The sequence below is a fragment of the Monodon monoceros genome, unplaced genomic scaffold, assembly GCF_005190385.1.
Source record: "Monodon monoceros isolate NGI ecotype Baffin Bay Population unplaced genomic scaffold, NGI_Narwhal_1 Super_Scaffold_11, whole genome shotgun sequence".
Classification (NCBI taxonomy): domain Eukaryota; kingdom Metazoa; phylum Chordata; class Mammalia; order Artiodactyla; family Monodontidae; genus Monodon; species Monodon monoceros.
The window spans coordinates 65,616,438-65,630,885 of NW_021703767.1; the positions used below are offsets into that span (position 1 = coordinate 65,616,438).

Sequence of the window (14,448 nt, forward strand, 5' to 3'; positions counted from 1 at the left end):
TTCCCTGGTGGCGCAGTGGTTGAAAGTCTGCCTGCCGATGCAGGGGACACGGGTTCGTGCCCTGGTCTGGGAAGATCCCACATGCCGCGGAGCGGCTGGGCCTGTGAGCCATGGCCGCTGAGCCTGTGCGTCCGGAGCCTGTGCTCCACAGCGGGAGAGGCCGCAACAGTGAGAGGACCGCGTACCACAAAAAAAAAAAATTAGAATCAATCTAAATGTCAATTTGAGCAGATAGCTTAAATTGTGGTAGAGTCCTACAATGGAAGAGTGAAATTACGTCTCTATATATCAGCGTGGCCAGATTCCCAAAACAAAGCTGAATAAAAAAAGCAAGTAACAGAATATTTATAGTAAAATATCACATATGTAAATATTAAATTAAAAATAATACTATATTTTCTTTATGTATAGTTCTTTTTCCTAGCTTCATTTAGACATAATTGACACGTAACATTGTGTAAGTTTAAGATGTACTACATGATGATTTGGTACACATATATATTGCAAAATGATTACCACAATAAGGGTAGTTAACACATCCATCACCCCACATATTTACTGTGTGTGTGTGTGTGTGTGTGTATGTGTGTGTGTGGTGAGAGCATTTAAGATTCAGTCTTACCAACGTTCAAGTATACAATACAGTTTTGTCAAGTGTAGTCAGCATGCTGTACATTAGCTCTCCAGAATTTATTCACCTTATAACTGAAAGTTTGTACCCTTTGACCACTTTCACCCATTTCTCCCACCACTTTGCCCCTGGCAACCACCAGTGTACTCTCTGTTTCTATGAATTCAGTTTTTTAGATTCCAGATATAATGAGATTATACAGTATTTATCTGTTTCTGACTGACTTATTTTGCTTAGCATAATGCCCTCAAGTTTCATCCATGTCATCACAAATGGCAGGATTCTCTTCTTTTTTTGTGAATGAATATATATATATCACTATATATATATATATATATTGCCTTATATATATCACTTTATTTATCCATTAATCTGCCGATAGACACTTCAGCTGTTTCCATGTCTTGACTATTGTAAATAATGCTGCAATGAACATGGGGTGCAGATACCTCTTTGATGTAGTGATTTCATTTCCTTCAGCTATATACCCAGAAGGGAAATTGCTAGATCATATGGTCGTTCTATTTTTAATTTTTTGAGGAACCTCTATGGAATTCTTATGGAACTATTTGCCATAATGACTGTACCAATTTACATTCCCCCCAACAGTGCACAAGGGTTTCCTTTTCTCCACATCCTTGCCAGCACTTGTTATTGCTTGTCTTTTTTTTTGGGGGGGGGGGTAAGAAGTGGATTTATTAATATCTTTTGTAAAGAGGTTACAAGAAAATGGGGCTTGAAGAGGGTGGTCATGTCCCAGGTCTTGGGTGAGTTCCTGGGACAGGCCACCAAGTGAGGGTCTGTGGCTTCTCACGAGAAAGAATTAAACCATAGTAAAATGAAAGCAGAGATACACATTCCATAGGCAGAATGCAGTCCATCTTGGAAGAGGAGAGCGTCCTCTTTCTTCTATTTGATAATAGCCATTCTAACAGGCATGAGGTGATATCTCACTGTAGTTTTGATTTGCAATTCCCTGATGATTAGTGATGTTGAACACCTTTTCATGTACCTGTTAGCCATCTCTATATCTTTTTTGGGAAAGTGTCTATTCAGGTCTTTTGCCCATTTTAAAATCACATTGTTTTTTGTTTTGAGTAATATCTGTTCCTAATATATTTAGAATATAACCCCTTATCAGATATATGGTTTGCAAATGTTTTTGCCCATTTCATAGGTTGCTTTTTCATTTTGTTGATTGTTTCTTTTGCTGTGTAGAAGATTTTTGGTTTGATGTAGTCCAATTTGTTTATTTTTGTTTTTGTTGCTTGTGCTTTTTGTGTCATATCCAAAATATCATTGCCAAGACTAATATCAAGGAGCTTTTCCCTTATCTTTTCTTCTAAGCGTTTTACATTTAAGTCTTTAATCCATTCAAGTTAATTTTTGTGAAAAATGTAAGATAAGGATCCAGTTTCATTCTTCTGCATGTGAATACCCAATTTTCCTAGCACCACTTATTGAAGAGACTGTCTTTTCCCTATTGACTATTTTTGACTCCCTTGTCAAATATTAGTTGACTACGCATGCATGGGTTTACTTCTGGCTCTTTATTCTGTTCCATTGCTCTGTGTGTCTGTTTTTATGCCAGTACTATACTGTTCTGATTACTGTAGCTTTGTAATATAGTTTGAAATCAGGAAGTGTGTTTCTTCCAATTTTGTTCTTTCTTAACATTGCTTTGGCTATATGGGTCTTTTATGGTTACGTATAAATTTTAGGATTGTTTTTTCTATTTCTGTGAAAAACACCACTAGAATCTTGATAGGGATGTATCTATGGATGGCTTTGCGTAGTAGGGGCATTTTAAAAATATTAGTTCTTCCAATCCATGAACATGGGATATATATATGTTTTTTACTTGTGTCTTCTTCAATTTTTTTCATCAACGTTTTAATAGTTTTCACCGTATAGATTTTTCACCTCCTTGGTTAAATTTACTCCTAAGAATTTTATTGTTTTTGATACTATTGTAAATGGAATAGTTTTATTTCTTTTATAGATATTGTTAGTGTGTATAAATACAACTGATATTCATGTATTGATTTTGTATCCTGCAACTTTATTTATTTATTAGTTCTAACAGTTTTTTGATAGAGTCTTTAGAGTTTTCTCTACATAAGATCATGTCATCTGCAAATGGAGATGATTTTACTTCTTCCTTTCTGATTTGCATGCCTTTTTCTTTTTTTTTTTTTGCTTGATTTCTCTGGCTAGGGCTTCCAGTATTATGTAAATAGGAGTGGTGAGAGAGTGCACCATTTTCTTTTTCCTGATCTTAGAGGAAAAGCTTTTAGCCTTTCACTGTTGAGTGTGATATTAGCTGTGGGCTTGTCTGTATAGTTCATGTTTGTTTTTATTAGAGAGGGAGTATAGTGTAATACAAAAGACCATAAGGGTCAGATTGCCATTTGCAAATTCTGAGTTTCACCACATACTAACTATGACCTTTCTGCAAGTTATTTTGATATTTCTTTGTATTTCAAAATATGGATTTTTCCAATAGAGGACATTCCAAGGTGTGATTATTTCATAATCACCTAATGTCTTCAAATACTTTCTAGCATCTTACATGTAACTAAAATGTCTTCTGGCTGAATTGTTAACAAGAGACAGTGCAGGGCAGATAATAAACTCTGAGGCACATCTGGAGATGTATCCTGATATCATTTCATCCTGTCATAACCCTTGAATTTAAAGAGGACAGGAACTGAAAGGGAGTAAATTAAATACTGGTAGGTACATGAGTTTGTCTGTGTGTTTCTAAAGTGTTCTGCTTCATCTTCCAGGTCGAGGTCTCCCGGCAGGACAAGCTGAGGTAGAGATGATAGAACGTGCCCGGGAGAAGCGTGCTTGGGAAGCCACTCTCCCCCCTCTGAGTGACACCTCCCAGTTTGAGAAGAGGAGGAGGAGGATGAATGCCATGGAGAGGAAGGAGTGGGCCTTCAGAGAGCAGGAGATCGAAAAGTAGGTTCTTAATCACCCAGATAATTGCTTCTGCACAGATGGGATTAATGTTAATACTTTTAACCTATAGAGAGTTTACCCAAATGTATGGGTTTAAAAGCAATCCTTAATCTGTAGAGTTAGGAAATTGGGCTTCAGGAGCAATAGCTCTATAATTTTCTCCCCAATAATATAAAAATGTATAATGCCTTCTTTTTGTGTGTAGTTCAGTGTGGAACCCAAATTTAAACAATTCCTCAAGGCATCTCTGATTCTTCTCTTCCCTTTTCTCTTTAGGGTCTTACCTAGAATCCCACTGATTTCTGCAAAATGTCTTTCAAACTGTCCTTTTCTGTTCATTCCCAGTGCCACGGTCCCTAGACTTTGGCCCTCTTCCTATCCATCAAACAGCCTCTTGGCTGACCCCATCTCTTTCCCCCGGTACTGGATTCACCGTCAGTACACCTTGGGTTCTAGCTATAGCCAATGAGGCATTTTTCTGTTTAAAAGACAAACAGTGGAACTTTTCAATTAAGAGATGAGCTCATAGTACATAAGTAATAATATGCTAAGGTATTTCTCGTTGAATTTTCAGTCATTTTAACTGATGTATTTTCAGTAATGTGGTTGTCTCTGGAATATGTAGAAATGATGAGGACCAAAAAATTACAGCTCCCTAGCAAGAAGGAAAGGAAAGGAAGTTTGAGGGTGCCATCTGTTCCAGGCTGTGCTGAGGTACTTCATTGCTCACAGAAGTACTACCAAGCCCCTGACAGTGTGCTTACACGCAAGCAAGCTAGGGGCCAATAGAGTTAGGGATTCAGTGTGGTTCTGAATTCAAAATATGTTTATCTTTTTGCAACACCTTCTGATTAACCCTGAATGCAGACTGTGATGTTTGGTTAAAAGCTTGCAATTTAATAGAAAATAGTGTTTGGGGCAGAGTAGGTGTCACATACTCAATCCGGTCTGCAGAAATTTAAATTTATTGCTGCAATTTGAAGAGGAATATTCTTGTCAGAAGGACATTAAGAATATTAAAAATGTATCTGGCCAGAATGAAGATATCACCTGAGAACATGAGTACTTTGGTTAAACTGAGGTTAATTTTAATAAATATATTTTGAGTCCCTCCTCAGGACTGGAAACAGGAAACTGCTTTACCCTGACAGAGCTCCTTATGGACCATTGGAACAGGGGGTGAGGGGTGGAAGGGGGGCAGGTGGGTGGGGATGGAGTGAAAGACCTTAAAACCAATAACTCACAGGCAGGATCTTCAGGAGATGTGCTGCTCTATACAAAAAGAGCTAGGGGAGCCCAGGCAGGAGAACAGTTAGTTCTGTTTGAGAACTAACAGATATTTAGTAGGTATTTGGGAAAATTACTGAGATGAGGTAGCCTCTGAGCTGTATGCAGAAGGATGAGTAAAAAGCTATCAGGTAGATGATAATATTGATGATGGTGGTGATGGAGATGATAATGATGATATTCATAAAGCATTCAACACCTACAGAGTGCTTATTTCATGCTTGAGTTAAGTTCTAAGCCAGTAGTGCTCAGAGTGTGGTCCACAGATGAGTAGCACCAGCACTTACCTGGGAACTTGTTAGAAATGCAAATTCTCAGGTTCCATCTCAGACCTACTGAATCAGGGGGCGGGGCACAGCAATTTGTGTCATAGCAAGTCCTCCAGGTTATCTGATGTATGCTCAAGTTTGAGAACTGTTCTAGCATGCTGTGTACATTCACTCATTTAACGTTCACAACAACCTTAGGGGATGGATACTATTATTATGTCCATTTTATGATTGAAGAGGCTGAGGTAAGTGATGAAGTTGAGAATTGAACCTAGGATTTCCAACTCTAGAAAGAAAGGGGACTGTTGGTGTGTGCTTATTTTTAAAAACGCCTACCTCCCTGTATTTACTTGTCACTGTTTCCCTACTCTCCCATGCATATTCACTTTGAGAACCTCCACCAGTATAACATGTTTGCTCTGTCTCTAGTCATTTTTTTTTTTTTTTGCGGTACGCGGGCCTCTCACTGCTGTGGCCTCTCCCGTCGCGGAGCACGCGCTCCGGACGCGCAGGCTCAGCGGCCGTGGTCCACAGGCCCAGCCGCTCCGCGGCATGTGGGATCCTCCCAGACTGGGGCACGAACCCGTGTCCCCTGCATTGGCAGGCGGACTCTCAACCACTGCGCCACCAGGGAAGCCCTGTCTCTAGTCCTTTTGAGTAGAATATTCAGCTCTCTCTGCTGAGGCCGCAGTTCTCCCTTGTCAATGTGGCAAATCTCAACCCTTGTTTATCCTCAAGTGCTGAGTTAATGGCTCCTGAAGGAAGGCTTCCCCACCATCCCCCTCCTTCCCTTTGATCAACTGGGAATGGTGCTAGAAGAGGCACTCTGCCATTTCTTCTCCCACAGGAGTCTTTTCATTCTTTTGGCCTGGTATGTATCTCCCTGTGTTGTAAATGTTGGTTTATATGTCTATTCCACTAGAACAGTGCTTCTTGAGACAACGTATTTTATCTTGTTCACCATTGTTTATTCCCTGCCTGGCATAAATATTTGACAAATGAATGACTGAATAAATTACTGTGTAAATTTTTAAGTAAGAGCAAAATATTCAAATCTCCATTTTAGAAAGGAAAATGTTGACCACTATGTGGAACAAAGATTGGAAGGGGGAAAGACTAGACTAACAACCAGAGTCCAAGTCAGGAGAGAGGTGACAAAGACATGGGCTAGGGAACAGATACAAGAAGTGTTTTAGAGAAGGAATCATTAGAGGAGGGAAGAAGGTAAGAGAAGGGGTAGATTTCTGGGGGAATAGAATGAGTGAGGTTTTTTTGAGGTTGTCAGGGGATATAGCTGGAGATTCAAGTAGATAGAAGTTCTGGTTCAGAAATACCTGGTCTGAAGTACAAATTTTGAAGTCATATGTACACATAAGCAAGGTAGTCCTGGGAGAACAAGGTGAAGGTGAAGGGAAGGGAAGCGAAGAATAATTATCTATATGTGTCAGCTGCTGGCATTTTCACATTCACCCCTTAAGGCTGCATGCCACAACCTCATTTTCTCTCACTCCTCCTATTACTTAACCCTCCAGCAATACCAGTCGACCTGGAACTATGCACAAACATTCGCTGTTCACTTAGGCCCATCTGCCTGGAGAACCCTTTTTTACCCCATCTACCTAGCAAACTCTTTTTTGTCCTTCAGAACTACACCCATACATATTCCTCTTATACAGAGACTCACTATTGAGTTGCCACCCCAAACCCCCAATTCATTTGTCACACTTTTGCCAGAGTGGTCTTTTTAAGATACATGAATATGATACCAGCCCAAAGAGAAGCTTCTGTTTATGGCAAGTGTTCCCTTTCTCTGTAGTAGAGCACCCTATTTGAGAGATTGTAGACTTCTTTATGTTTTGTGATTTACTTGAAGACTGCAGGAGATTCGCCTGGAGGTTCTAAAAGAGCTGCTGAAGAAGCGTGATGAGAATCAAAATGAAGTAAACATGGCGTGCTTGAATGCCCAGTGGTCTAAACTGCAGGAGGTGAAGGAGGCAAAGTTGGCACAGATTCACCACACACATGTATCAGGTGATGGTGCAGTATGAACCGTGAGGAGAATGGAAAAGTTGGCTCTGCTTTGGGTCTTTGACCAAACCTGATTTAACTGTGATATAATTCTTTTTTGGTCCTAGTGTTAGTTAATAGATAAGGAACAGGAGATGAGTTATTTCTCAAAAGTAGAAGGGTGGAGGAAAATTCCTCACTAAGAAAATCAAGTAATTATGTTCTAACAGGTAGTCAAGTTATTGACATTATGGGGCGTGTGTGTGTTTGTGTGTGTAGGTGTTAGGCTCCCCATATTCATGGGCTGAGGCCCTGGATAGAGAGCCCTGTTTCTCAACCTTTTTTTCATTGTTTCCACTAAAAAAGACATTCAGACATCTTTTTTCCAATTCATCCCCCTGCCATGAAATTTTAATACCACAGGTATACTGTATATCTGTTTATGTACTATAAATATATCTGTACTTTATACATAAAAAGAGGAGTCAGTGGAGGATTAAGAATAACTAAATAAAAAATTTAAATTTAAATTAAGAAAATTTAACTTATTAGCATTTAGCTTTATTTGCTATACTTGCTGAGTGACTTTTAATATAATTAATTTACTTATAAAAATTGTAACGCATCGCTTATATATGCAAATTAGCAGTTTATGCACATAATAGCAATGTAATCACATTAAAAATTATTCAAAATATTTTTCCTAGCAAAACAATTACAAAAAATTAAGTTAATCCCTTAAAAGTTATTTTTAGTGAACTTTTAAACTTTTTCTTGATGTGAGAAAATAACTTTTAACTTAACTAGCTGCACCTATGCATTTAGATACTGTCAACATTTTTTCTTTTCAGTAGTTGACATAACTAGTGATGGGTTGACTTACTTTCTTTTTTTTACTCCTCCTGTCCCTCTCTCTTGCCCCCTGGGATCACCTTCCCAAACAAACTACCTGTACGCATGCCTTTGTCTCAGGTTCTGCCTGTGGGGGAACCCAGGCTAAGGCACAACTCAAATGTCACTTCCTCAGGGGAGACGTTCAAGGACCCCCACCCCCAGATAAGTCAGGTCCCTGTTATCTGTTCTCACTGTTATATGCCCCTGAATTTTTGTGTGTGTGTGAGAAAATGACTTTTTACTTAACTAGGTGCTAGGTATGCATTTAGATATGGTCAACAGTTTTTTCTTTTCAATACTAGATATAACCAATGATGGGTTGACTAATTTTTATAAATGACTATTAAAATGTAAACTATTTTTATGTAATTATGAAATCCCAAGTCACACACAGAAGCACTGAGGATCAAATATAAATAACATCCAAAAGGCAGCAGTGGCAAGTGCAACCACCTCTTTCAATTGTGACTTCAAAATCTCATATTGTTTTACACCCATTGAGAGTGCATGATGTAGAGCCTTCAAAAGGGGATGGGTCTGTGATGGGATTGAAAGAAAAGGAACAGGTGGAAGTAGTAAGCCTGACTCCTTAGATGAGTAAACTACAGTGTACAGCTGAGACTGCCAAACAATTCTGAAATCTATAAGCTTGGATATATTCTGATTTATTCTGGTGTTAGCCAAGATGGACAGAAATTTTTGAAGAACCTGTAGTCTTCCTTCCCTTTTAATTATTCTCTTAGGAGAGAATAATTCCCTCAGTCTCTATTGAACATGTAGTTTTCAGTTACTTTGAGTTTCTTTCATTCATTTGACAAACTTTCATTGAATACCTCTTTCTGGCCCAGAGCTTAGAATGCAGTTATAAAAGATTTTTGATGAGTACCAATTGAGAACACTAGCTGATTCAGCTTCTGTCATGGCCACCTGTCTCATGACAATCTGGATCACACAGATGTCAGATCTATGTTTTAAGTGTTCTGGCTGCAGTGAGTGATCATAATGAAATTCATTCAGTTCAGTAGCCTTCCTGTGAATAAAACTATGGTTTACTAGTCTGCATTTGGACCATTCAGAACAATATTTTGGAGATAGTCATGGAGGTATGTTTTATTTTAGCAATCAGAAAACTTTTGGGAAAGGGAAAGAATATAGAAGGGAAGTTGGAGAGAAGAAATATCATCAAGGATTATTCTGATTATGCATCACAGGTCTATGGACCTCTATCTCGCCTTGGTCGTTTCACAGACAACAACTCAGAGGACTTTGTAGTAAAAAACCACTATCTCAACACTTATGAAGGTAAGCAATTCACATAATTACAAGTCTAGTATAAGAGGATTATCTTAGAAATATAAATATATAAAATATAGCAGTTTAGATTAAAAGCTAATCAAAAATTAAAATATTTGCAAGAAATAGCAGTTACATGTTTAGTATTATTAATAATATGAGTTCATAGAAACCAATAAAAACTTCTAAGACCCAAATAAATAAATGGATACACTATGCAACAATTTATTAAGGAGTAAAGTCAGTAAACTACTAAATATTTAAACATGTTTAATGTCAGTAAAATCAAAGTTTTGCAAAAATGAAATAGAAAAAGATTTTATACCAGGTTTGTGAAGCAAACAAGAAATATGTAATGAAATCAGCTCTTTATGAAGAAATGCCAGAAAACTAGTGGGCAAGGGAATGGATAAGTAGGGGATAAATTAGTGGAGAGGGTTATACCTGTTATAAAGTCCAAGAGAGGCTTTTTAAAACTATTTAAATTTCATTTGAGAGGTTGGAGTATCACATGGCCAAGATCATGAGTTGATGGTCACACAAGTGAACTTGCACCTCTGCTGACCATCTCCAGAGCTGAATATGATAACCTGGTGTACATCCACTTTAGAATGGTGGTGCCATGTTTCATATGATCAATAATCTTCTGTCTATTATTGTGGAATGTTACATTTTTGTAGGGCAATGTTTTCATTTTAGAATGCATTTCTTATTTTATAATCTAAGTCACCAAGAATATAAGTTAATTTTATAGAAATTTCCTTTATATTTCAGGGACAATTCAATTATATGAGATACACCTTATCAATAATTCTAAATGAAACCACTTGGCAAACAGCTACTAAAATTAACAGCATGCTTTCAAATGATGTATTTAAGCACCAGATTCTAAACATGTACTTCCTTCCTACAGGATTAGTCGAACTTGAGTCATGTCTCCCAGATTTTGTGACACAACCCCGAATCAGACCTCCAGAACCAAAAGTCACTACCACCAAAGATGGTTTTCTAAAGAGGGCTGCAAGGATGGACCATGAGTTGGCAGAGGTTCATAAGGTATAATTCTTATCTGGAAGACAAGATGCTTCTAGTGTGACTTTTACAGAGATATACTACACTCCAAAAATTGTACTTTGTCTTGGGCAGCAATGTCCAGTAGTTCTCAACACACAAGCCTACATTCTTTCTCCTCTCTAGACTTTTCTACCAGTTACCTGTGCTGTGCCGATCAGTGCTTTTCCCCCTCATTTCAAACTGTAGGAAAACCTCTTAGAGGTTATTCTCCCCATTTGCAGAAGTCACGCTACTTTCTAAAAGTTGTTCTGACTTTGGATCTACACAATAAAATGTGACACAACACTGAGGTGTAACAAGTTTCTAGGGTTCAGGATTACTGTTGATTTTAATAGTGTAATAGGCCTCATTTTCTCCCTTTTAGATTTGTTACCAGGGCCTCATGAAGAAAGGGAGTCATGTTCAGCATCCCACTCATCTAGTTTAAACTCAACTAAATGAGAAAGTTTGACGGTCATCTCCCATGAGCCAGCTGTATAGCTTCATCTGTCAGCTTCGCTTTCTCTTTTGTTAATTGGACTATAGGTGTTCACACTTGGATACATTTGAATCCTTAGTATATGACAGTGGTGCTCTATCTTTAGCCTGCATCAGAATCACCTGGAGGGCTTGTTAAAACACATGTTGCTGGGCCTCACCCCCAAAGTTTCTGATTCAGTAGGGGTGGGGCTGGATTACTTGCATTTTTTGCAAGTTTCTAGGGAATGCTGATGCTGCAGGAACCACACTTTGAGACTCACTGATTTAAGACATACCCTCATCACTGGTCCATGTATGTTTGTTTGTTCAGTTAGTAATAGCATAAAGATCCATGGGAGCCCACACTCAAGATAAAAATTAGGACCTTGATAATCATTTACTTATATCTGTGTGGTTCTTTCCCACATTATCCCCATCTCCATTTACCGATTCTGAATTCTATGTTTATCATTTTCTCACTTTCTGTAAGATTTTTGGTAGATATTCTTTATTAGAGTATGGAAGTTCCCTTTTATTCCTAATTCACTGAAGCTTTTTAATCATGTGTTTATGTTGATTTTTATCAAATGTTTTGTCTGTATCTATTGAGATAATTATATATTTTTTCTTTAAAAAATTATTATTGTAATAGGAATATTTATAGTTTTTTACAGATATTAATCTGTCCTCACATACTTATTAGGAACATAACTTGGTCAGGATGTATTATTTTTATACGTTATTGGATTTGATTTACTGATATTTTGTTCAGAATTTTTATTCTGTATTCATGAGTGAAATGGCCTTATTTTTCTTTCTCAGTTTGACTATATGTGGCGTCGGTGTCAGAGTTATACAGGTCTTCTGAAATGAATTGGGGAGTATTCCTTCTTTCCTACTTTGAAAAGAGTTTAAATAAGTTTGAGATGATCTTTTTCTTCAGTTTGGTAGAATATTCATATAAAATTATCTGAGACGGATGTTTTCTTCATGGGAAAAATTGTAAGCACTCCTTCAATTTCCTTACAACTTACAGAACTTTCTGCAGCATTTTGGTAAATTATATTTTCTTTACAAATTCCGTTTCACCTAACTTTTCAGATTTTTTTCCATATGGTTGTTGATAGTATTATCGATACTTTAAAATCTTTTTAGTGTTTATCTATAATCATGCCCACTCTTTTCATTCATAATATTATTTATTTGTGCTTTAACTCTTTTTCCTTAATCAATTTTACTGGAGGCTTGTTTATTTTCTTGGTATTTTTTTCAAACATTTGAACTTTTGATTTTGTTGATTTTCTCTATGTAAATTTTTTTCAGGTACATTAATTCCCACTCATATTTATTTTATCTTTCTTTCTACTTTCTTTGGGTTAGTTTTGTGCTTCTTTTCCTAACTTAAAATAGATATGTAGCTCATTAATTTTCAGGCACTCATCAGTTTTATATAATATTTAAAGCTAACCATTTCCTTCAAAATACTGATTTTGGTACATCCCATTAGTTTTGACATATAGTTTGGCATTATCATTAATATCTAATTTTTTAAAACATCCATTGTGATTTTTGGACCTGTGAGTATTTAACAGTGTGTTTAAAATTTCCAAATATGCAGGAATTGTAACTAATTTTCTAATGAATTTCTCAATTGCTCTATCGTCAGAGATCTTAGCCTGTATGATACCTATTCTTTGAAATTTAGTGAGGCTTGCTTTGTGAACTAGTATAGTATATGTGATTTTACATATAAAATAATCTAAATCCACCTTCAAATAATACTATAACTACACGTGTCATGCAGATACCTTATAGTAGATTATTCCCAATTCCTCCCTACTGTCCCTGTGACATTGCTCATTCATTTCATTGATCCATATGCTATAATCACCCAATACATTTTTACTATCATATCATTTACTATCAATACATTTTACTATCACTATGATTTAACAGTTATCCTTTAGATCAATTAAAAATAAGAAAAAATATTTCATTTTACCTTTATTTATTCCATCTTTTCCACTCTTCCTTTCTTATATAGATCCAAGTTTCTGACGTATGTCATTTTTCTCCTGCCTGAAGAACTTGTTTTACCATTTATTACAGGGCAGTTCTGCTGGAAATGAACTCCTTCAGTTTTTATTTGTCTCAGAAAGTCTGTATGAATCATTTACTTTTTTTGAGATATAATTCATATACCATAAAGTTAACCCTTGTATACAATTCAGTTATTTGTAGCATACTTATAAGATTGTTCTACCATCAACACTGTCTAATTCCAGAATATTCTCATCGTCCTCAAAAGAAACCCCATACCCATTAGCAGTCACACCCAATTACCCTCTTCCCCGTACCACCTGGCAACCACTAATTTACTTTCTTTTTATGGATTTGCCTATTCTGTACATTTCATATAAATAGAACGATACAACATATGGCCTTTTGTGTTTGGCTTCTTTCATGTAGCATAATGTCTTCAAAGTTCATCCATGTTGGAGCATGTCTCAGTATTTACTTACTTTTTATACTTGCATAATATTCCATTGTGTGGATATACCACATTTTGTTAATCTACGTATCAGTTGATGGAAATTTGAGTTGTTTCTACTTTTTGTCTGTTTTTGTATAAATAATGCTGATATGCACATTCATGTACATGTTTTTTAGTTTTCTTGGGTCTATACCTAGGAGTAATTTCTGCGTCACATGGTAACTCTATATTATACTTTTTGAGGAACTGCCAGACTGTTAAAAGTGGCTGCACTATTTTACATTCCCACCAGCAATGTATGAGTGTTCCAATTTTTGCACATCTTTTCCATCTCTTGTTATTTTCCATCTTTCTTATTGTAGCCATCCTAGAGTGTGTGAGGGGATATATCACTGTGGATTTGATTTGTATTTGTCTAATAATTAATGAATTTTGTCACCTTTTCATGTTATTTGTATATCTTTTTTGGAGAAATGTCTATTCAGATACTCTGCTTATTTTTTAATTGGGTTTCTTTTTATTGTTTATCATAAACACTATTTTTAATGTTTGTATTGGTTTTTAAAAAATTTTAATTGTATATATTTTTTTATACAGCAGGTTCTTATTAGTCATCAATTTTATATACATCAGTGTACATGTCAAACCCAATCTCCCAATTCATCACACCACCACCCCAACCCCCCGGCCACTTTCCCCTCTTGGTGTCCATACATTTGTTCTCTACATCTGTGTCTCAATTTCTGTCCTGCAAACCAGTTCATCTGTACCATTTTTCTAGATTCCACATATATGTGTTAATATGCGATGTTTTTCTCTTTCTGACTTACTTCATTATGACAGTCTCTAGATTCATCCACGTCTCTACAAATGACCCAATTTCGTTCCTTTTTATGGCAGAGTAATATTCCATTGTATATATGTACCACATCTTCTTTATCCATTCATCTGTTGATGGGTATTTAGGTTGCCTCCATGACCTGGCTATTGTAAAGAGTGCTGCAATGAACATTGGGGTGCATGTGTCTTTTTGAATTATGGTTTTCTCTGGGTGTATGCACAGTAGTGGGATG

General features: G+C 36.7%; 1 protein-coding gene across 1 annotated transcript in view; it reads left to right on the forward strand.

The window, feature by feature from the left end:
• MAATS1 (MYCBP associated and testis expressed 1) overlaps positions 1-14,448 on the forward strand; it is a 142,953-nt gene that overhangs the window by 44,780 nt on the left and 83,725 nt on the right. The window contains exons 7-10 of the mRNA XM_029215154.1: positions 3,421-3,598; positions 7,028-7,185; positions 9,175-9,357; positions 10,262-10,404. Of these exons, the coding sequence (XP_029070987.1) occupies positions 3,421-3,598; positions 7,028-7,185; positions 9,175-9,357; positions 10,262-10,404 (662 nt within the window). The remainder of the gene's footprint in view (positions 1-3,420; positions 3,599-7,027; positions 7,186-9,174; positions 9,358-10,261; positions 10,405-14,448) is intronic.